The following is a 25,025-nucleotide window of genomic DNA, read 5'->3' on the forward strand; positions in this document are numbered from 1 at the left end:
GATTTAAGTAGCCAGAATGGAATACTGCATGACCACAAGCTTAATGTGAGTCAATGCAACAGCAAAAAAAAAAAGGCTAATGCTATTCTAGGCTGCAACAACAGAAGTATAGTGTCCAGATCAAGGGAAGTAATAATACCACTCTATTCTGCCTTGGTCAGACCACACCTGGAATAGTGTGTCAAATTTTGGGCACCACAATTTAAGAAGGATGTTGACAAGCTGGAACATGTGCAGAGGAGGGCAACCAAGATGATCAAGGGTCTGGAAACTAAGCCTGGTGAGGAGCACTTGAAGGAGCTGGGTATGTTTAGCCTGGAAAATAGGAGACCCAGAGGAGATATGATAGCCATCTTCATATATATGAAGGGCTGTCACATGGAGGAGGGAGCAAGCTTGCTTTCTCCTGCTCTGGACTCGAACCAATGGCTTCCAGTTGCAAGAAAGGAGGTTCTTACTCAACATCAAGAAGAACGTTCTGATGGTAGGAGCTGTTTATGGCGTGGAACAGACTCCCACGAGAGGTGGTGGATTCTCCTTCCTTGGAGATTTTTAAACAGATATTGGATGGTCAACTGTCATGGATGCTTTCGCTGAGATTCCTGCATTGCAGGGGGTTGGACTAGATGCCCCTTGGGGTCTCTTCCAACTCTACCATTTTTTTGATTCTATGATATTTTAATGGGTAATGCAAGGGATGGCGGTCATTATTTTTTTGGCCATGCTTTCCTTCCTGTGTTGCCTGTTCCATCCTGCAGACTCCAGGTGGGTCATGATATAGACCAGGCATCCCCAAACTGCGGCCCTCCGGATGTTTTGGCCTACAACTCCCATGATCCCTAGCTAACAGGACCAGTGGTCAGGGATGATGGGAATTGTAGTCCAAAACATCTGGAGGGCTGAAGTTTGGGGATGCCTGATATATACTCTTTTCCTAGTATAAATACAGAACCAGATTCCACCCCCCTTCTCTTTTAATGCTTCACTTTCTGTGCTTCTTGCCGACTCCATTTTCTTTCTTCTATCTATCTATCTATCTATCTATCTATCTATCTATCTATCTATCTATCATCTATCTATCTATCTGTATTTTGATATGCTGCTGCTGCTACTATTATTATAATACCATCATTGTGCATGGCACTTTACAGAAACCAAGAGAGTAGGTCCCTGCCCTGAAGTGCTTACAGTGTAAAATTCAATACAGGGGAAACAACAGAGGACAGAGGAGGCAGGAGTAGACAGGAGATGAATGGGCAATTATTGCAGTTAAATGTACTTAGGATAACTTTCAGACTTAGTTATAGTGGGCCCTATTGTAAATATGCTGTCATATAATGACATTATCATTAACCTTACTGAGTGACATTATCTTACTAACATTTCTTTCCTAAATACACTTATGCTCAAACTTACATGGTATGATTATTTCCTCTGTGGGCTTTTAAAAAACAAACAAAAAAACACAGAGACTTGAAGCAGCCTGCATCTGATCTGAAGGACAGGCAGAGAAAAGCTCACTGCTTTCCCTCAAGCTAACCTAAAAGTCAGTTCCAGATCTAAAGCAGAATATAGCTCAAGTTTAGCTCCATTATTTGCTTTTTTTCTGGAAATGAGAACTAAGCATTTAAGTCATGTGAAAGCTTAAATACAATGCGGAAATTAACAGTTAGGGAAACATCAGGAGAACGGAATAAACTTCCCTGTGATTTCAGCATGTATCACTTCAGTTCTGAACATCTCACTTCTGCCTCCATAGCATACCTGAAATCTCTTAAAGTTCAGTACAGATGTTGGGAGGGGCATAAAGGCTGTCATTTTTCACACTTTTAGCCAGAACCATGAAACAACAGGCAGGTGTTTCTTAAGAAGAATATTCCATGCGGGTAACAATCACCATGCTATGAGTTTTTTTATTGCTATGCTCAAGTCCCACCACAGCCAAATATAAAAGCAGGAACACGAAGACGTATTACATGGTGGGATAACTCACTAAGTGGAGGCTGTTTCCAGAAGCAAAAGTAACAGGTGATCCTGCCCTCTGGCCCATTGGATGGTTTTAGTTCTCAGGAATGACCCCAAAGGAAGAAATCCATGCTTGTTAATGATGAACTTTCCAGTTGCTGGCCAGTTGCTTCATTCTCCAGTGAATGGCCAGTTTTAACCAGGAGCTGCATGTATGTTTATGCAGGAATTACTGGTAAGCTGTCATTGCCTTTTACCAAATCTGATACCATTAGAAGAACTTGTTTGATCACATGTGTCCTTTTAAAAAATATATTTTTAAAATGGATGATTTGAGAGTCATGTCACGCGGAAGCTGCAATGGAACACTTCCCATCCCCTTCCAACAATAAATGCTACATTCAGAAAAGCAACAAGAAGGCAGCTTTTTAAAAGACGGACACTTCAATTCTATGCATACTTGAATACACAGCATACATTTAAAGCACACATGCCCCAAAGAATGCTGGGAACTGTAGTTTGCCCCTCACATAGCTACTTTTCTCAGCACCCTTAACACACTACAGTTCCCATTATTCTTGGGGGCTAGGGTCGAATGTGCTTTAAATGCATGTGCGTAAGCAAGCAAGTGTTTATTTCATTGGACTCATTGTCATTTAAGTCTGCTTAGGATTGCATACTTACGATGTTGTTACCAATGGCAACTTACCCTGAGTTGGCATTCCAGCCTCCTCCTTCCTGAAGCATCTGTGCCTTCACTCCTTTGATTAAGGGACCGTCAGCATTCAAAGCATCACCATCTGGCTCAGTGGTGATTGTCTTGTTTGTTTCCGTTTATATCCCGCTTTTATGCAGCTTCACATTGAAAGTGCGGTTCTAAATTCTTATTTAGCCGTGGGAGCTCATAGGGTCAGCTTGTGGAAGATCTTTGGATCTAACTCTTACCTCACAGTGGGATCACACACACAATAATAAATACATATGTCCGACAAAAGAGAGGTGCTTCTGTGTTTATCCTTTTACATGCATAAGCATGTTTCAGACATGTATGAGAACCATAGCTGCCAAGTCTCCCGTATTCCCCGGAAAACCCCCGTTTTTCTAGCTGTGCGACTTCTGGCACGGCGGCCATTTTGGAACTGGGCAAAGCAGCATCAAAAGTCGCTTCTGAGCATGCTCCGCCCAGTTCCAAAATGGCAGCAGCGCTACTTCCGGTCTTCTACTTCCGGTACGGTCCCTTATTTCTCCCACAGAAACTTGGTAGGTATGATGAGAACACACACAGCAATGAGGAGAAGTCTGCTGCCGCAATGTCGCTCTCTGCCCTATGCACATTCGCTGAACATATGGAGCCCTAGAGGCATTTCTGAAAGGCACTCAAGAAAGCACAGTAGCACCAAATCCTATAGTTGCTGGAGAGGAGGACACAGTGGTACTCTGTGCATGTGCTAATAATGGCATACTTTCCTAAATGAGTGCTGCACAAGTCCTATTGCGAAGAAAACAGCAAAGTTGAAAACTGCAGCCCTCCCAAGTCAATAGGTTACCAGTCACGGCTAGATACACCTGTTTCCCACATTATATATTTTTATACATCACGTTGAGCTGTATTTCTTTCTTTAGGCCTAAAGAGATGCCTGCTTTAAGAAATGGTTTCTTCTGCTTCTGGGTTGCTGTTTTATGATGTTTATTGTTTTTATGCTTCGTATTTTAATGAATTGTTTGTGTAACCAACCTGGGTTGGGTATAAATACGGAGAAGAAGAATTGATTCATTATTATCACTTAAGAGCATTTTGTTGACATTGAATGTCTTATTTTTGTCTGCCCACCATTCTCATTCTTACTGGGAGAAAATATATCTGTGACAGGTTATTAAACCATGGCTAGTAGAAGCAAGATTCAAAGCACTCCTTTTAAAAGCTTTGTATTTGTGCAATTAAGTGCACAGTTTTTTGCACGCTCTATGAAAATGGCTTGTGGTACATTATTTACTCAAGCAATACTATGCTTTAAACGAAAGAACATGTTTCGCAGAGTCCTGTTACAAAACAACACAGCCCAGTAAACTAGAAACTTTTCCTCAAGGAACAGTGTTCAAACATGTGCTAGAAAGTGGTTTATGAACATATTTAAGTATTTACATTCTGAAGATATTTAAGTATTTACATATTTAAGTATTTACATTCTGAACATGGCTCATCAGCCATGTTGAAAGCCTGTAGAAGAAATCATAGAATCATAGAATCATAGAGTTGGAAGAGACCACAAGGGCCATCCAGTCCAACCCCCTGTGAAGTAGGAAACACCATCAAAGCATTCTTGACATATGTCTGTCAAGCCTCTGCTTAAAGACCTTCAAAGAAGGAGACTCCACCACACTTCTTGGCAGCAAATTCCACTGTCGAACAGCTCTTACTGTCAGGAAGCTCTTCCTAATGTTTAGGTGGAATCTTGTTTCTTGTAGTTTGAATCCATTGCTCCGTGTCCGCTTCTCTGGAGCAGCAGAAAACAACCTTTCTCCCTCCTCTATATGACATCCTTTTATATATTTGAACATGGCTATCATATCACCCCTTAACCTTCTCTTCTCCAGGCTAAACATACCCAGTTCCCTAAGACGTTCCTCATAAGGCATTGTTTCCAGGCCTTTGACCATTTTGGTTGCCCTCCTCTGGACACGTTCCAGCTTGTCAGTATCCTTCTTGAACCGTGGTGCCCAGAACTGGACACAGTACTCCAGGTGAGGTCTGACCAGAGCAGAATACAGTGGTACTATTACTGCCCTTGATCTAGACGCTATACTCCTATTGATGCAGCCCAGAATTGCATTGGCTTTTTTAGCTGCTGGATCACACTCTTGACTCATGTCAAGTTTGTGGTCTACCAAGACTCCTAGATCCTTTTCACATGTACTGCTCTCAAGCCAGGTGTCACCCACCTAGCTCTTAGCGCATGTCTACATCAGTTCTGCTGCAGCCAAAGTCTTTCCCAGCCTCCTGAGATCCTTTAACTGGGCATGCCAGTACTGTAATTGAACCCAGTACCTTTTCCATGCAGATCTTGAGCTCTAACTGAGCTTTAGGACTGAATCTAAAACCTACCCAAGTCCATCATCTGCAGCCTATGCTATCCCACTACAACTGTGTGCATGCCTTTCATACCTTGCTTGACAGACCAGAGCCAATTGCTGAGGCGCATGAGCGCTGCACGGTGCTATTGGTTTGCATTCATGTCCTGCTTGCAGGCTTCCCAGAGGCATCTGGTTGGGTCACTGTGTGGTCAGAATACTGCGCTAGATGGGCCTTTGGTCAGGTCAAGGAGGGCTGCTCTTATGTTTATCTGTGGCCAGCCATAGCAACATTGCATCATCATCTTTCCAACCTAATCCTGCCCTTTTGGAATGCTACAATTTACAGGAGTTTGGGAAAAAAACTCACTGGCTACGAAGAGATGGAGATGTAACAACAGGGCTCATTGTTTTTTTAAATTCTATATTTATTTTTGTTGTTGTTAGCTCTCTTAGCAGCATTCATATACTGTACACGGGTGAGATACAAATCTAAATTATAAAATATACATAAATACAGGGGCCCACTCAACCCATTCTGGGGGAAGAGTTGCTGGAAATGAGCCAAAGTGCCGATTGTTCAAAAAGCTTCATGCCTCCTAAAAGGAAATGGGCTGCTCTCTACAAAATAGGGATTAATCCTGGCGATGGGGGAAGTGATCAGCCCCCTTTGGTGTGCTGGGTGAGAATACATTGCTTTCCCTTTTTACGATACTGTGCCACACAAATGTTATTTCTTCATGCAGACAGACCGTAGCTGTCAAGTTCCCCCCTTTTTAAAGGGAAAATCACTTATGCTGAATAGGCTTCCTCGCGAGAAAAGGGAAAACATGACAGCTATGAGCCAGACACCTGAATGGGAATACAGACAAAATGGCTCTGTCCCCTCCTTTCATTACACAGTGTGATCCATAGGAAGCTTCTCCAGCTAAGAAACTAGAAGGAGGAAAACCGAGAGAGTATCATAAATCTCTCCGCTCGCTCACTAAGCATAGAAGGAACCAAAGGACTAATGAATATGTAATTATTCACTGGCAAAATCTGGCAATTAACCAGCTACTTCTGTTTCCTTTGTTCACTGAGCCAGGGGCCCACCTGCTTCTCTCCCACCCAGATATATTTTTGACATCCTTTCCTATTAGAATTCTGAACCAAAATTAAACCCATCTCACAATTGAGCCTTGTTGCTGAGGAATGCTCCCACGTCATCTGTGTCATGACAACAGATGATAGAAACACAGCTATTCAGGATTCAGAGTGTGTATGTTTTTCTTTCCCTCCCTCCTCCCTCTCTTCCCCCCTCCCCCCCCCTCTCTCTCTCTCTTAAAACAGCTTTAAAAAGACTGGATAACAAAAGTGATTACTTAGTGATGCTGTGCTGAGCTATCTAAAGCAAGGGGCAGGTAGACAGGAGACAAAAATAAGGTAAAGTGGGTGACACTTCCTGTTGAGTTGCGGGGGTGCAAGAAAAGGCACTTCCAGGGGAAAGAAGGTGGCCAAAGAATAGGGGTGCAAGAGGAAAGAAAGAAAGAAAGAAAGAAAGAAAGAAAGAAAGAAAGAAAGAAAGAAAGAAAGAAAGAAAGAAAGAAAGAAAGAAAGAAAGAAAGAAAGAAAGAAAGAAAGAAAGGTCATTAGAGGAGAGAAACACAGCCAAAGCTGGGGAAGATCTAGCTATGGTAGAAGTGTCAGTATAAACATTTCAAAATATATATTTTTGGCCATGTGGGCTGGGTGTTTTTTAGTTCTCTGTCAAAGCTAGGCAAGAGGCGAGCTTATATATGTATAGCCATTTGCTTGCTTGAAGGTGATTAGCAATTCTGTGGTGAGAAACAGTTAGTTTTTCTCTGTTTAGGAAACGTGCAATTCAGTAGCCTTGGAAAGATACGGGGGAACATGCCCACCTTCTGCTCTGCTCACCCTGACCACTAGGGATGTGCAAATTTGTCAATTTTAGTTTCAGCCCCACATATGGTTTTATAAAATCAATCCTCCAGGTTACAAACACTTGGATAAGGACCCTCAAAAGGACCAGAACCTCTGTAGCAGACGCTTGTGATAAACTTTTGGATGCTGTCACAACCTGTTTCTCCAGAAGCAAAGGAATTTTTGGAAAACATTTTATTTTTAGGAAATTTAAAATTTTAAGAAAACATCAATGCACCAACATTGGTTAGTTTGAGTACCTTTCCAACTTCGAAAGCAAGCATAACAATTCCCTCGGTAACGTTGGGGTTGCTTACTCGCATTGCAGTCATCACGCCTTCGTTCAACTCCAATTTGTTCAGCTTCATTCACCTGTCAGGACTTCCAAACTCTGATTTAGGGCAAATTTCCCTACATTATTGATGAGACCCAAGCCCCAAGATCCAGGTGCTCTCTCACAACGATGTCATATAGATGTTTAACAACACTGGTGAGAAGCCGTTATATGTCAATCCTTCTTTTGCAGAACTAAGTTCACAAATAGAAATGATAGAAGCATATGGGGCATCAGGCCTGATTGGGGTAATCGGATGTTGAAGTCAGTCTAAACCAGGGGTAGTCAACCTTTTTAGACCTACCGCCCACTAATGCATCTTTCTTGATGGTAAAATTTCCTTACCGCCCCCCAGTGCTCGATGGAAGGATTCAGCTTGTGCCGTAGAACCCCCTACCACCCATCTAGAATCCTAGTGGGCGGTAGGGACCAGGTTGATAACCCCTGGTCTAAACGAAGGTTATTTTCCACAATAGAGAGTGGCTGATCTTTTTCTTGGCCTCCAGGGTCCACATGGGAGTTGTAAGACTGGCCACCAGTGTGGGTACGGCCACCCCGTATTCTTGCATGCACACACAGGATGCCCTAACCCACCCACCCCCAATCTGATCCATGCAGATGAGCTGAGAAACTAGCTTGTAACGCCATTCATCAAATAAGTGATCTGACCCCCAGGGAAGGGGTGATTTGGATCTCCATCAGAGTGCAGGACTAGGTGGGAAGATTTAAACTTCTCAGTGTACCCCAGCGCTGTGTCTGCTTTACACCCCCCCTCCCCTTCTTTTTGCTGTTGCTGCCAAAAGTCAGTGAGATCTCGAAGGGAAATTTGCTGCTTGGGCTCACTCAGGCCTGCAGGTCAGAGGTTAACCACCACAGTTCTACAATCTCAAAAGCTACGAAGAGGTTTAACCATATCAACAGGGAAACGTTTCCCTATAAGCCCTGAGGAAAGTCAAATTATTCATCAGGGCCATCTATCTCAGTCCCATATAACCAAGTCAGGACCTAGGCTGAAAAGAGTTTTGGGGAGGTTGCGTCATCCAGAAATGAATGAAGTTGCACAATCACCGTCCCTAAAAAGGAAAGGTAGGATATTGGTTTAAAATTGAGGTTTGCATCTTGTCAAAAAAATGTTACAGCTTAGGAAGATAGACATCTGCTTTAATTCAGGGGGCACCTACTGTCGAATGATTTCTTTAAATATTAAGGTTTATTATTGTTTCACAAGATGTGTATCTCTTTAAAAGACAGAGTGAATATCATGACCTAGTTTTACAGCTGTGAAGCAGTATAGCAGGTGCTATTAAGTTGTGTTAATTAAGCTTTGTCAGCAATTGGGTATAGTATATAAAGACCAGCATGCACCTCTCTCAGTACCCTGGTGAATGGGTGGGTCTTAGATTTAATGTAAGAGGAATTTTTGTTTTTGTAATTAAAACCAAGCAAAAGATATTTTTATTTTTTATTTTTTATTATTTTTAATGAAGTTACGTGGTAAGTGCAGGTTAACAGTTACAACATTTGTTCGAAAGGATCAGGTTGGAATGCTTTTACAAAAAGAGCACCAGGGGTGGAGGAGGAAGGTTTGACCTGTAAAGCTGCCTTTTCAGTTAGCACTCCATGTCTGAAGTGCCGCTATGCACGAACACTCCTGTACGTGGTTCTCTGCGCTGTTGTCATTTGGGGGGTATTGCAGGAATCAGCTTCACGCTCACTTGAAAACCTGCCTGCTTACTTGGTCTTCACATCGGAGTTCCAGGTACAGGTCATCTCCTTCAATCCAGTGGGTCCAGCCTCTGTTCTTCTTCTCTCCAGTCTGGACACAAACAATCTTGTCGCCATCCCAGTTAACCACACTCTTGCATTTTCTATTGTCCAAGCCTTTGTTGTCTTCTTCAAACTCCTCTCCAATCCTGAACTCGACTAAATAGCTGCGGAAAGTGCTGGTTGTGCTGATGGAAAACGAGTCCCCATCTTGTTTGAAGACCTTCTGAGGCTTCAGCATTTTGGCTATCTTGCGAGTGGCAAAATCGATACCTAAGGCCACCATGTAGCCTTCAAAGTTGTCACTGCTGACAAGGTTCCAGGTGCCACTGAAATCAACAGGCATGGCTGAAGTAGACAAATCTAATATGTATAACACCAAAGCTAGCTGAACCTCTGCTGACCCTCCTCCAGCAAAAGATATTTTTGTGTTTCTTCATTGTTTCCTGAACGTGTGGTCTCCCCAGCACGCTTTCTGCAGCGCAACTAATCTGCTAAATACACAACATCTACCATCCTCTACAGAACAACTTATTATCCTAACTGGTTGGTTTAAAGATGCGCCATGGCTCTGTTATGCCTTTTGGAGTGCAAGGTGTTGGTAGTTAGCTCTCAAAATAGCTGCAAAAGCTGGGAGCAGAACCTGGGTTCGTGACTCCATTCAGAAATCCACTCATGCTTCCATACAAGTCATTATGATTTATTACAAATTGTTCTGGGTGCAATTAACCTCTATTCTCTTCTGTCACCGATCCAATTGATGAGAATGGATTTGATTTCTAAACGCTTTTAACGTGATAATTTTGAAACAGCTTTTCCTTTTACATCTGCGCAAAGTTAAAACAGCCACAAGAAAGCGCAAGCAAGTTGTGATGTAATGATGTGGGAAATGAAAACAAAAGCAAACTGTACTGGCAAAGACATAAACTGGATTCGACTCCAGTAATTAAATGCGAGCAGTGGAAGACGGAGAGGAAAACCAGAAAAACATGTAAAACAAATTGCCAGAAAAGAAAGGGAGAAAGATAAATGAGGAATAAAAGGCCAAAAGATTATAAACAAAGCATCATTATATGAAAACAGGAAGACTGTTTTCTCTCACTTATCAAATTGTACACAAGTATAAAGCCACTTTTCTCTTTTAAGGGTAATAAGATTAAGGTCTCATGTAAATATAACTCAGTGCCTTTTTATATAAAATACTAGCTGGCCCTGCCACGCATTGCTGTGGCTCAGTTTGTTAGGGGGACTATCAGAGTCCCCCTGTTTTTCATGTTATGTTTACATAGGTGCATCCCTGTGTCTCTCCTCAACCTGTACCGATCCATTACCTATCCCACTCTCCTATTCCACCCCCCTCACCCCACCCAGGGAAGGGTTACCTATTTGGGCCCCCTATTCCGCCCCCCCCGGGAAGGCCTTACCTATCCCTGTCCGCTATTTCAACCCCCCCACCCCATCCAGGCCAGCCTTACCTATCCCTGCCCTGTATTTCAAACCCCCCACCCCACCTAGGCAAGGCTTTACCTATCTCTGCCCCCTATTCACCTCCCCACCTAGACAAGGCCCTAACTCCACTCAGCCTAGTCTGGCGGTGGCACAATCTCTGGAGTAGGTACGGGTTGTGGAGCGGCCTGCTCCGTGGACGGGGTGTGATCTCCAGGGTGGGCAGGGGTCCCTGGGGAGCGGCCTGTTGTTGGGATGGCCTGCTCCCTGGTGGTGGAGATATCTCCGGGGCGGGCGGGGACCGCGAATTGGCCAGGATGGGGAGTGGTGTGGTCTCGGGGCGGCCTGCTCCCTGGCGGTGGCGGGATGTGCCGGGGGGGACACGGACTGTAGAGCACTCTGCTCCCTGGATGTTCCGGGTCTTGTGGGGGGGGTGAGTGCACTGTTCTCGGGGCGGCCTCTTCCCTGTCGGGGGTCCCTGGGGAGTGGGCTACTCTTGGGGTGGCCTGGTCCCTGGCAGAGGCCTGGTCTCCAGAGCAGGCTGGCTCCTGGGGTGGTGGGGCTGGATGGGGAGTGGGCGGGATTGTGGCAGTATTTTTGTCCTTTGTATGTTGAGTGTCCACTGGAGGGCGCACTTTTTGTACAGAAATCCAGGTTTCTACCTGTCCTAGGTGTGTCATCTGATCAATGTAAGTGGATAGAAACACTCCCACGTAACAGGAAATCGCTTTATGCTAAGTCTGTCCATTGTTCCATCTAGTTCAGGGGTTGGCAAGACATGGGCCAGATCACTCCCATGGAGATCCTCTGTGGGACGGGCCAGCGCAGTGCGATGCCGGAAATCACGTCTGCACATGCCCAGATGCCGGAAATCGTGCCTGCGCAGAAGCGATTTCCGGTGTCTGGGCATGCACAGAAGCAATTGCGTGTCGAGGTCCCCAAGCCATCCTCAAATAAAACACAATTCACACAGAATTTTTGTTTAAGATTTTTGGCATAATTTTTTGGCCACAGCTTTATTGATTACAGAATGTGAGTGGTTGCTTAGATATTGGTTCGCAACTCTCTGTTCCCACCTAGAGGTAGGAACAGAACTGACATCCGAAAGCCTGCGAAAGTCAATAAGAGAAAACATTTTTGGGGAGAGAATAGAGCTGGGTGCCAGGCCCTCACCTCTCCCCAAATGCTCCCAGGGGCTCTTGCCCTTGACAGGGGTTCAGACAAGGGCATGGTGAGCCCCAGGAATCCTTTAATGGAATACTCTTGCAGTAGCAGCATTAGAGGGGCAGGCACAGCCAACCATACCCCCTCCACCAACCAAATTTAACCAATGTCATGCCAAATTTAACCAATGCCTTACAAGTTGTGACGTTTTGCTACACCGTAGGCAAAAACCAATTGGCACCGGCCAATCAGCCAAATGGAAACATTCCTACCAGGCCCCTGCCCCAAAGCAGACGACTCCATGACAGCCATAGCAAGGTCAATGCGAACAGCCCTAAATATAGGGAGGGTGGGAGGGTGATCTGATGCGTGCAGCAAAAAAAGGCAGCTCAACGCTAAATTGCAATATCAAGTTCTCCCCAATGACCAAGAGATGCCCAATAAGATTCGTGGCCATCCAAACTAACCTGCCCAGCAAGAGGGACGTCTTGTTTGCTCCCACTGCAACACGTGCTCTCCATGAAGGAGAACACGCTTTTCCGGAGCCGCGGAAGAGAGTCCCCGTGCCGCGCTGTGCCGGTTTAGCGCAGCCCACGGGAACTCGCCAAGTGGGCGGTTCAGTTTGGGGACGGCTCATGGGCCGGTTAAGCGGCCCTCATAGGCTACTTCTGGCCCATCGGCCTTAGGTTGCCGGCCTCTGATCTAGCTCAGTACGGTTCACACTAACTAGCAGCCGCTCTCTGGGGGTTTAGGCAGGGATTGGAAGTAGGTCCTTCTGCATGCGAAGCAGATCCTCTCCTCCTCATTTAAGCAGGGGGATGTGATTCCAAAGTAAGCTGGCTCCTTTACAGAGGGAACTCCTCTATTTGGAGTGCTGTCTGCTCCAAGTCCAGTTTAAGGAGAAAGAATCATAAGAGTCCCAGAAACGTGGGTCATCTTGTACATGGAATATAGCAATTAAATATATAAATAAATATGGTACTTGCTCTGGCAGTCGCAGTTCCTCGCAGTGGCAAGCTGGGGGACCTCCATAGTCTGCTTACCTCCCCCCCCCCCACTCAGCCCGCCCTACAGCTGGGAGGGAGGCTGTAGGCAGTTCGTTTTTGCCCTGCAGCGTCTTTGCGCAGCTCTGCAAACTCTGCAAACTAAGGGGGAAGGGGGGGGAAGGCCGCCTGCAAAGCGGAGCTGGCGATCGAAGATATTTCTCCCCTCTGTGCCTTTCGCAAGGAGCAAAGGCACAGAGGGGAGAAATATCTTGATCAGCAGCTCCGCTTTGCAGGCGGCCTTCCCTCTTCCTTTACAGAGTTTGCATGGGAGCCTACGGAATAGCGGGTGGGCGGCGCAACGTTACACAAGAGGAGCCGCAATTTTTTTTTTGCATTGCTCCTCTTTTGTAGCGCCTGCCCGCTATCCCGTAGCCTCCTCCACCTATGCAAACTCTGTAAATGAAGGGGGAAGGCAAAGCGGAGCTGCCACCATTAGACAGTCACAGTACTGTACCACAATGTCACATAGCAATAACATTTACAGTAAACTTCACATATAAAGAAAGTTCACCACTCCCCCCTAAAAAAAGCTCATGGGGAACCCCCCCCCAAAAAGCTCAACAGCTCTGGGCAATCCTCCTCTGTTGTTGTTTAGTCATTTAGTCGTGTCAGACTCTTCGTGACCCCATGGACCATAGCACACCAGGCACTCCTGTCTTCCACTGCCTCCCGCAGTTTGGTCAAACTCATGTTCGTAGCTTCGAGAACACTGTCCAACCATCTCGTCCTCTGTCGTCCCCTTCTCCTTGTGCCCTCCATCTTTCCCAACATCAGGGTCTTTTCCAGGGAGTCTTCTCTTCTCATGAGGTGGCCAAAGTATTGGAGCCTCAGCTTCACGATCTGCCCTTCCAGTGAGCACTCAGGGCTGATTTCCTTCAGAATGGATTGGTTTGATCTTCTTGCAGTCCATGGGACTCTCAAGAGTCTCCTCCAGCACCATAATTCAAAAGCATCAATTCTTCGGCGATCAGCCTTCTTTATGGTCCAGATCTCACTTCCATACATCACTACTGGGAAAACCATAGCTTTAACTATACGGACCTTTGTCGGCAAGGTGATGTCTCTGCTTTTTAAGATGCTGTTCCTCCTCTAAAGCTGCAGAAAAGCTGTGCCCCACCCCCATAAAGCTCAGGGTTTCTGTAATCATCAAATCAAGTTTAAATCCAAGCTCTAGGCTGTAATATTTGTAATGAGAAAGGTCTTGCTTTCTGATATTTCTGGGGGCTGAAATGGGGATCAGAGGGAATAATGCTGTGATGCCCCAGCATGCACTCACACCACCTGCTGTATTGTGGGAGCTGTTGTCTCCCAGCATGCACTGTGGAGCCATTACTGTAATTTTTTATCACTAACCCATAAAAATGTCAGAAAATAATAAAAAAAAGTGAAATATACTCGGAGTCAAGAGTGAATTTCATGCTCTTTATTCAGCTCATAGTCATCAAGGAGGAGAAGAGAAGACGAATGGCTCTTTTCCCCAAACCGTCTGCTTATATACATTATTTACACAATGGGCCTTGCGTGATTGGCTACTTCAGGGCTACACCTGTGGGCCAATTATATTGTGGATTGACTTCTGCCTGCAGCCTGATTGGCTGCTCCTACAGGCCAATCAGGTAGCAGATTCACTTCTGCCAGCCGCCTGATTGGCTGCTCCAGCAGGCCAATCAGGTTGAGGATTCACTTCCACCTGGAGTTGGATTGGGTAGCTCCCGCTGATTCTGAATCCTATTGTTCTAGGATTCAGCTCAGTACATAACACCCCTCCCCTCTAAGTTCCAGTCCTGCCCGGGAAGTTGCATTCGTAGTCCCCAAGGTCTGCTGGCCGCCTCCGTGTGCGTTGTGGCCTGGGGTGTTCCTTGGTCAGGGGTTCTGGTTCTGGCTCGTGTTCCGAGGCTGCTGGCTGTGCCAGGGCTGTCTGGTCTGGCGCCACTGAACCACTAGGTTGTAGCTCTGGTTCCGGTGTCCTTCCAGCCTCGGGGCGCCCCTCTGTGCCTACTGCTTCTGCTTCCCCTGCCCACCCCTCTCGCTCTACAGGCCTCACTGCCCTGCTGTCCCCTTGGGACCCCTCTGTCCCGCTCTCCTCCCGGGTTCCTCCTGGGAATCGTCGCCGTAGCTGGTCGCAGTGGCGGCGCCAACATTGCCCCCCTTCTGTTAGTACCTCGTACGACACGGGACCGGTCACCTTGGTGACTGTGGCGGGTACCCATGCTGGGCCTGCCCCAAAATTCTTTGCATACACTGGGTCCTGGGCCACAAATGTCCGGGGGTTCCTGCCTTTCCCCACCACTACCTCATCCTGAGCTCTGTCGGGGTGAAGTCGGTCCAGTCTAGTTGCAAGGCGCCGGCCCATTAGTAATTCAGCTGGGCTCCGGCCCATCGTTGTGCTTGGGGTGCTGTGCTGTGCTAGAAGAAATGCGGCAAGGCGGTATTCCCAGTCCCCTTGTGTCATGCGGCGGAGGCTGTCCTTGGTGGTCCGCACCATGCGCTCCGCTTGGCCATTGGTGGCAGGGTGGAATGGTGCTGAGCGGATGTGGCGGATGGCGTTCTGCGCTGTGAAGGTCTGGAACTCCTCTGACGTGAATGTGGTTCCATTGTCCGAGACGAGGGTGTCAGGGAGCCCGTGGGTCGCAAACAGCTTACGTAGTACCCGGATGGCCGCCGCCGTAGAAGTGGATGGTACCAGTGCGACCTCCAGCCATTTGGTGTAGGAATCCACCACTATGAAGAATGTTTTTCCCTGGAAGGGGCCAGCGAAGTCCACGTGCAAGCGTGACCATGGATGTCGGGCGGACTCCCAGGGCTGGACTGGGGCCCTTGGGGGATCCGGGCGGGATTCTTGGCAGGTCTGGCAGTGTTGGACCCAGGCCTCTATCTCTCTGTCAATCCCCGGCCACCACACATAACTCCTGGCAAGGGCCTTCATCCTCACTACCCCTGGGTGTGTCTCGTGTAGGGCTGTGAGGACCCTTTTGCGGAGGGGCTGGGGAACAACAACCCTGCTTCCCCATAACAGGCACCCCTTGTGGGCCGACAGTTCATGTTTGCGGTTTGTGTAGCCAGCGAATTCTGGCCCGGGGCTGCTGCTGGGCCATCCTCGCCACACCCAGTCCAGGACCCGGGAGATGACCCTATCTTTTGTGGAATGGTGCGCAACGTCTTGTGCCTGAATGGGTCGGTCGGGAAGCAGCTCCAGGGTCATAACCTCTTGCGCAGGCGCTGGGTCGGGGCCTGTTTCTGGTAGTGGTAGCCTGCTGAGGGCGTCTGCGTGGCCCATCGCCTTCCCAGGGCGGTGGATTAGTGCATACTGGTAGCCGGCAAGGAAAATTGACCACCTGAGGACACGTGGAGACAACACTTGGGGGGTCTGCTTCTCAGGAGCAAACAGGCCAAGCAACGGCTTGTGGTCAGTCACTATGGTAAAGGGCCGCCCGTACAAGAAATCATGGAATTTTTTTACGCCCTTCACGATTGCCAGACCCTCCTTGTCAATCTGTGAGTAGTTTCGTTCGGCTGCAGCAAGCGTCTGGGAGAAGTATGCCACCGGCACCTCTCTTCCATCCAGGAGTTGGTGTCCCAGGACAGCGCCGATGCCATAGGGAGAGGCGTCGCATGCCAGCACCACTGGCAGCCTCTCGTCGAAGTGTGCTAAGACCGAGTTCGAGACGAGCAAGTCCTTGACTGCCTGGAATGCGGCCCTTTGTCGCTGGCCCCACACCCAAGGGGCCCTTTTATCTAGGAGTCTGTGTAGGGGCTCCGCTACCGCTGCCTTATGGGGAAGGAAGGCATGGTAAAAGTTCAATAGTCCCAAGAATGACTGAAGTTCGGGCTTGCTCTTGGGCGCTGGGGCCTCACAAATGGCCCGTACCTTGTCACCGGTTGGATGGACCCCTTCTGCGTCCACCTTAAATCCCAGAAAGTCCACCTGCGGCACTCCCAGTAAACATTTTTCCCGCTTCACCTTGAGGCCCGCCGTCTGGAAACGGTGCAGGACGGAGCGGAGGCGGTCCTCAAATTCCTCTGGTGTGGGCCCGGCGATCAGTACATCATCGAAGAAGGGGGTGACGCCAGGAATCCCTTTAAGGAGAGAGTCCATTAGATTCTGGAATATGCCTGGTGCCACGCTAACGCCAAATTGCAGCCGCTTAACTCTGAATGCCCCTCTGTGCGTCACAATCGTCTGAGCCTCTGCTGTGGCTTCGTCCACAGGCAACTGTTGATACGCTTGGGCCAAGTCCAGTTTGCCAAAGATTTTTGACCCAGCCAGGGTGGCGAGGACATGGCTGACCACTGGCACTGGGTATGCATGGGCCGTGAGAGCCTTGTTTATGGTGCATTTGTAGTCTGCACAGATGCGGACCGAACCGTTAGGCTTGACGGGTGTGACAATTGGAGTTTCCCAGGGGGCGTTGGGCACCGGCTCCAGCACTCCTTGCTCCACGAGCCGGTCCAATTCCTCGTCTATGCGGGGTTTCAGGGCGAACGGGACCCGGCGGGCCTTGTGCCTGATGGGTCGTACAGCGGGGTCTAGCTGTAGGGCAATGGGGGGTCCTGTATATCGTCCCAATGCCCCATCGAAAACCCCTGGAAACTCTTTGCATATGGCGTCCACGTCCACTTGTAAGCTAGTGCGGTTCACCCCGGTAACGGCTAGCCCCAGAGGTCCAAACCATGCCAGTCCCAGTAAGCTAACGTAGGGGCCCTTAACTACCAGCAAGTCCAATTGTTGCTTTCGCCCTCGATATTGCACCCTGAAGGTCCCCACCCCCATAGTAGGGACCTTACGTTTCTGGAAGTCCCGGAGGGTGAATGGGGCCGGCCTTAGTTTGGGACCCCCATTAGGGCACAGTTCCCTTAATGTTCGGGCCGAGATTATGGATAGAGTTGAACCCGTGTCCAGCTCCATGCGGCATGGGGCTCCCTCTATCTGTACCTCTATATAAATTTTCTCTGTGCTGGGATGGGGCAACTGGAATACCTGGTAGTCCGTGATCTCCGTCGAGTTGCCTTGGTGCATGGTGCCGTGTGACCTGGGGCTCCTGGGTCGGTCATCTGATGCTTGTCGACGGGTGAGTCGAGCCCGACACACCCGGGCGATGTGTCCCAATTTTCTGCACTGCCTGCACTCTGCGTTGCGGAAACGACAGGTCCTCCTCTTGTGGTTCTCCCCGCAGCTTGCACAGTTCCCTCCTTCTCGTCGAGGCTGCTGTGGTGTGTGTGCTGCTTGAGTGCGCCGCTGTACTCTGTGTACTTCCTCCCTGTCAGATTCGGATTCGTCGGTGAGGTCTTCGTGGTAGACCCTCGGTTGGGATGGCGGGGCCGGTCGTGCCTCTTGCGTTGACCTCTCGGCGGCTTCGGTTGCCAGGGCTTCCTCCAGAGCAATCTGGAACGTGAGGTCTTTTTTGGCGTAGAGGCGTCGTTGCAACATCTCGTCCCTCAGGCCACCGACGAGGCGGTCACGAAGCATGTTCTCCAATTCTGAGAAGTTGCATAACCGGGCGGCTTGGCGGAGGGAGGTCACAAACCCAGTTATGGTTTCCCCCGGGGCTTGCCGCTTTGCGTAGAAGGCATTTCGGCAAGCTACCACCGAGGGCTGTGGTGAGAAGTGCTCCTTCAGCCGTTCCATTATTGTTTTGTAAGAGACGGTAGCGACATCTCTAGGTGCAAGGAGAGCCCGGGCGATTTCAAACGTCTCCTCTCCACAGACGCTGAAGAATGTTGCCCTCTTCATGGCATCGTTGGTGACTTCTTTCGCTTGCAGGAGGAAGTTGAAACGGGCGGCGTACCCTTCCCAGTCTCCTGATGCTGGTTTGAATGGCGAGAAGCTGCTGTCGGTTGCCATTCTGGGTTCCTTGGGTCCTGGAGCTGAAGCCTGGATGCACGGTGCGATGCAGTGGTGCAGCAGGTGGCGGTGCTGCGGTGCAGTGCGTGGTGGCGGTCAGCTCAGCAGGATCCCATCCTCGTCGCCAGTGAAATATACTCGGAGTCAAGAGTGAATTTCATGCTCTTTATTCAGCTCATAGTCATCAAGGAGGAGAAGAGAAGACGAATGGCTCTTTTCCCCAAACCGTCTGCTTATATACATTATTTACACAATGGGCCTTGCGTGATTGGCTACTTCAGGGCTACACCTGTGGGCCAATTATATTGTGGATTGACTTCTGCCTGCAGCCTGATTGGCTGCTCCTACAGGCCAATCAGGTAGCAGATTCACTTCTGCCAGCCGCCTGATTGGCTGCTCCAGCAGGCCAATCAGGTTGAGGATTCACTTCCACCTGGAGTTGGATTGGGTAGCTCCCGCTGATTCTGAATCCTATTGTTCTAGGATTCAGCTCAGTACATAACAAAAAGACTGGCGTATTCTGCAATATTCAAGTTAAAAGTAATCAATTATGCAAAACAACATGGAAATAAAGCTTCAGAGAGAAAGTTTGGACCGCCTCCCACTGAGTGCATGGCTATGAGAACACGAACCATGTTAGCACAGAAAATGCCAAAAGCTTATGAGGATAAAATTCAAGCGTTTCACTCCTATGTCATCAAACTCCGGAAAACATATGCTTTTGAACCAAGTCAGATTGCAAACATGGATGATGTGCCTCTCAGTTTTGATGTGCCTACAAACAGAACCGTTGACACGAAAGGGTTCAAAACAGTGGCAATCAAAACAAGTGGTCATGAAAAGACCCACTATACTGCTGTACTTTCATGTTGTGCGGATGGTACCAAACTGCCTCCTATGCTCATTTTTAAGAGGAAAACTTATCCTAAAGAGACCATACCACCTGGCGTTATTGTCCAAGTTCATGAGAAGGGATGGATGAATGAAGATTTGATGGCTATTTGAAGAAGCCAGCTCTGCTTGTGTATGATCAGTTCCGTGCACATTTAACGGAAAAGACAAAAAGGGTTGCAAAGGATTTGCAAACACACCTAGTCGTTATTCCTGGTGGACTTACAGGTCAGCTACAGCCACTAGATGTTTCAATCAACAAGCCATTTAAAGCACTGATGAAAGAAGGATGGAATAAATGGATGCAAAAGGCAGGTAATAAGTTGACACCAGTGGGAAGAGTGAAAAAAACCAACCATTACTGAGGTCTGCAAACAAGTCATAAACTCATGGAGTGCAGTCAAGGAAGAGGTGGTTGTGAAATCCTTCAAGAAATGTGGAATCAGCAATGCCATGGATGGAACTGAGGGTGATCTCATATATAAAGACAGTGACTCAGAAGACAGAAGTCATGCAGAAGAGGTTGAAGAAAGTGGTATGTCTGGAACTGAGAGTGATGCATAGTTTTTTAGTGTTACCTACCTGTATGCACTCTTCCGTTTGTGCCATAGTTTTATATGCATATTCACTAACTACCATATTACTAGTTACAGGTAGGTAGCCGTGTTGGTCTGAGTCGAAGCAAAATAAAAAAAATTCCTTCAGTAGCACCTTAAAGACCAACTAAGTTTTTATTTTGGTATGAGCTTTCGTATGCATGCACACTTCTTCAGATAAACTTGAAACAGAAGCAACCAGACCCTTATATATATTCAGAGGGGTGTGTGTGTGTGATGGGAATGGGTGATGGGCTGTAAGAGTGGTAAACGTGTTGATGGCTGTTAACGACTGCTGATTACTGCAATAGGTCCTGCGGGGGGAAAACAAGGGCTGAGGCTAAAGAGAGCTTGATCATGCATAATGAGATAAGAATCCTATGTCTTTATTCATCCCAGGTGGCTCCGTGGTTTTAAGCTCCGTGGTTTTACCATATTACTGACACTTAGGACCTCTGCAAAGGTTCCATTGATTTGATTTTGCCTTCTGTTGACTCTCTATGCCTCTGTGAGGCAAATGTGACATTATCATCCTTGCTGGCCCTATGGCTGTTCTTATACTGCATGTTATAATGCCGACTAGCCCCCCAAAATAAAAAAAATACCTACCATAATTACAATACTAAATATTGTAAAGTTGTTCTGTTTGATGTTTGAATATACGGTACTAAATATCCTGGTGTTTTGAATATTTAATAAAATATCCAAGTTGTTCTGTTTGGTGTTTAAAATATTTATTTCTTAATTTTGGGCTCCCAAAATAGGGGTCATCTTATACATGGGGGTGTCTTATACACGGAAAAATACAGTAAGTGGCCACTCTATTCCAAACAGGGAAGATTTCCCCAGTCACAGTCTTCTTGGATACTAGGCCAAACCGTCTGTTTCTGCTGGATATTAACAGAATGATGAACTGCAGCAGAGTTCCCGTCTAATGAGATTTTGTTTATGAAATCCTTTAATAAAGCTACAGAGAGTATATTTTTGTTCCCACTAGCTTCCAGCTCTCCTTTGAAAGGCAAAATTACCACAATTAATAATACTCTGTTTTGCTCTATATAATTCCTGCAGATTGCATTCTTTGTTCTGCTGTTTATCATCTGGAATTTTTAGTGTGTGCGCATCAACTTCAGATCCATCTCTACACCCACTGGTGCTCTTTAGAAACAGAATACATTTCATGGATATTAAAAATAGTAAATGAATCCCATGTTTTCTTCTTTCTACAGCGTTTTGTACCATGTAAAAGAGATGAAGCATATATATTTTTTACTGCCGTCTTGGCACCATGCCTCTTATATAGGGATAACACACACACCAAATTCACTTTTCTCTACTTTATAGCTGCAAGCATTATTTCCTTTTTAGGTTGCAGAATTTTCACTCTAGGAATTTCCACAACAATGTGCATTTTGACCAATTATTATGAATGTACGAAGCGACCTTTTAATGGCACAGACCAATGGGCAATCTACTACGATTGTCTGCTATGACTGGCAAGGGTTACCAGCTCTCCAGTGTTTCAGAAAAGGATCTTTCTTAGCCCTATCTGTAAATGCCCAAGGCTGAAACTGAGATCTTCTGCATGTAAAAAATGTGCCAACTCCTAGAGGCCAAGGTCCCTTTGGGCTCCCCAATAAAATATTTGAGGGGGCCAGCCATTCAAACGGGGTGGGAGTGTGGGTGTGCGTGCGTCAAGTCTTGTGATCAATTATGTGAGATGTGACTATTCTGCCTCCCCCCAATATTTTATTCAAGATGGCACCCCTGGCTCCACCACTAAGTTTCACTAAGTTACACCTTCTTCCCACAATCTTGTTCTGTCATACGGGTTTAACAGTCAGGGCATTGAATCGTTAGGTGGTTTTTATTAAATGTTCATTAAATGTTCATTGGCACTCATGCTTCCACAAAACTTAAGAAAATCACCATTTTGACTTAAGAAAATCACCATTTTATAGTTCAAATTGGGGAAAATAAATACAGTAAATGGACAAAAGTACAAAGAACACGCATTACACTGGGGAAGGAAATGATGCCGCCATTGGAGGTGGTAACAACAAAACTGACCAATCACCGTGCTAGATTCCAACTCCTACTTCACACATTAAACGCTCACTTCCATCTGAGACTCAGGAAACACCATGACAGGAAATGAGCCACCATCGGAAGAAACTAAAATTTTTAAGAAATTTAGTTTCTTCTCGCATTAGATTCACAAAGTGTTTAGGGGTATGTGTACCCCTGCGTCCCCCCATAAAAAAACCCACTGCTGCATAGAAGCCTTTAATCATAGAATTTCCTTTAGATTTACATGGTTCAGTGTTTTGAGGTTTTTAAATGTATTCAGCTGTAATGAAGTATGATCATACTTGCTGCATAAAGCCAAGATATTTCCTGAAATCTGAAAGGCTTAGGAAATTGGTTTTCACATCTCTTCAAGCACTTGTACTGACAAAATCCAGCAGTCCAAAGCCACATGCACGAGAAATACTTTACTGCTAAAGAATATGATCCATCTTGTGTTTTGTTCAGCCATAAAGTTAGAATTTTATAAACATAAACACAGAATCATAGAACCGTAGAGGAATATTTTGCCCACCGTGGGGCTCAAAACCCACGACCCTGAGATTAAGAGTCTCGTGCTCTACCAACATCCTAGTATTAAGTGTTAGAAGACACTTAAATACTGAGTTGGATCCTGGCTAAGGCTGCAATTCTAACCCAATTTATCTAACCCAATTCTAACTCATAATAAGCCCCGTTGAATTCAGCTTCTGAGTAGAAATGGTAAAGGATTGAACTGTGCTAGTTAGCTCCCCTTTGTTCCCTTAAAATCAGCGAGACTGAAATCATGGCTAACTTTTTCAAACTGATTTAAATGGGACCCAAGAGCAACTAGCTTATTTGGCTCTAACCCACTGTCTTTATATTCCCACATATTATTATGGCGTACATGACTACTCACAAGATTTGGCATGAAGAGTGGCGAACGGAAGGGGACTTTGTCACATTAATCAACAAAGGACAGACTGACAATATATAGAATCTAGAAGGCTTGACGTTTACTACAACCCTGATAACGATGCTTTATTGAGATATATAATGAATTACACAGCAGGATCCTTGGGGGGGGGGATAATACTTATTTGCAGAAGAAGACCTCTGTATCATTTGTCTTGTTAGCAAGCATATGTATAATTGCAGAGCAAAAGCACCCAGATTGTCAGCCAGCTTGATGCTAAAATCTGCATTCAGAGGTGAAAATTCTGCAGTTGTGGATTTGCAAGCATGGCATTTTGTGAGTAAAATCTGAAGTTTGCAACCTAGAAAATGAAAATTTAAGAGGCAACATTTCCCCTCCTGAAACCTAAACTACCTTTTTATTTCCATAGCAAACAAATTGTATTTCCAGTATATTTCTTTAAATCTGTCAATGTGGATTCCTGATGTTCACTGAATGCAGTCTGAAACTGTAGGAGGAGGACTCTAATTGGTCAAGCTGAGCCTCATAGGAACATAGAAAGCTGCCTTCTACCAGGTCCATCTATCCCCAAATGATATTCTCCAGGGACTTGGGTGGAGAAAAACATTTCCATCACCTGGTACCTGATCCTTGCCTTAAACTGGGGAGGCAAGGAATTGAACCTGCAAACTAGGTGCTTCACTACTGATCAGTCAACCTTCTCTCATTTTTAATTTTTCATTAACAACCTGGGAGCATGCATGCTACTTTGGGAAGAGGGTGGTTGCACCTTCACATATTTTAGAGAGATAAGTGACCATAAATCATTTATTCCATTGTAGGCCCATGGAACAAGAGATACAATGCCAAATTGAAGAGGGTAGAGGTGAAGGTGCAGAGATGCCCCAAGCTAACCAGTTGGTTCGTTTTCTTTTTGATATTGGTGACATTCCATGGGAATACTATGTGCAGTTCTGACTGCCCCATCTCAAAAAGGACATAAGAGACTAGAAAAGATGGAGAGGGGGAAACCCAAATGATAAAAGTGTTGGCACATCTTACCTTCAAAGAAAGACCCAAGCATTGTGGCAACCATGTATCCCTTATTCCTCTCTCACAATACCAAGCCACAGAGTTACTCCATGACACTGATTAGGTTCAGAAAAGATAAAGGAAGTACTTCTTTGCATAATACAAATTGATGGAATTTGCTACCACAAGATGTGGTGATGTCCACAAGTTTAGATGTCTTTAGAAGGGGAACAGACAAAAGTTCCCTTCATGCATAATCTGCTTTACACCCAGAAGAGGCCAGGGGAAGGTGCTGCAGGTCCATCCCCCACATCATGTGGCAGCCTGCCTCGGTGTCCGTTCATTGAGCATGTGCATCTGAGCAGGAAGCCTTCAATCATACAGCACTATGCATATAGTCTTCCCACACAAGTCTTTCTCTATTCAGCTCCATTTGCCCACAGTCTTAGTATCTTCATTTCCCCTGTTGTTTCCCCACTGTCTATTTTTAGAGTGTAAGTTATATGAGGACAGAGGCCTATCTTTGCCTAGGGCCCGTAAGGCTCAATGTACATGGATTGCATTGAGGACAGAGATGTATGTATACTTTTGCCTAGATCACTGTAAGAGTCTCTGCAACCAATTGTGTTGAATTATTGTTACGATCATTGCATAGAAGCAGTAGAAATGTATTAGTAGTAGCAGTACTTCAGTTTAGGAAGATGAATGAACATAGGCAATTGAGCAGTGTTGGATCAGCTGTTCGGCAGTGGAATTTGCTACCAAGGAGTGTGGTGGAGTCTCCTTCTTTGGAGGTCTTTAAGCAGAGGCTTGACAGGCATATGTCAAGAATGCTTTGATGGTGTTTCCTGCTCGGCAGGGGGTTGGACTGGATGGCCCTTGTGGTCTCTTCCAACTCTACGATTCTATGATTCTATGATCTGCTTTGCAGTGGAAAGGCCTTTCTTTGCTTGAGACGGCTGCTGCAAGCCAGACTTGACAACACCAA

The 25,025-nt window shown here is 46.4% G+C and overlaps 1 protein-coding gene across 1 annotated transcript; it reads right to left on the reverse strand.

The window, feature by feature from the left end:
* Positions 1–8,781: 8,781 nt before the first annotated feature.
* LOC118076856 (retinoid-binding protein 7-like) lies at positions 8,782–9,460 on the reverse strand. The gene has a single exon (XM_035099996.2). The coding sequence runs from the start codon at positions 9,399–9,401 to the stop codon at positions 9,003–9,005; it is 399 nt and encodes a 132-aa protein (XP_034955887.1). The 5' UTR covers positions 9,402–9,460; the 3' UTR covers positions 8,782–9,002.
* Positions 9,461–25,025: the final 15,565 nt, after the last annotated feature.

The sequence above is a fragment of the Zootoca vivipara genome, chromosome 11, assembly GCF_963506605.1.
Source record: "Zootoca vivipara chromosome 11, rZooViv1.1, whole genome shotgun sequence".
Taxonomy (NCBI): Eukaryota; Metazoa; Chordata; class Lepidosauria; order Squamata; family Lacertidae; genus Zootoca; species Zootoca vivipara.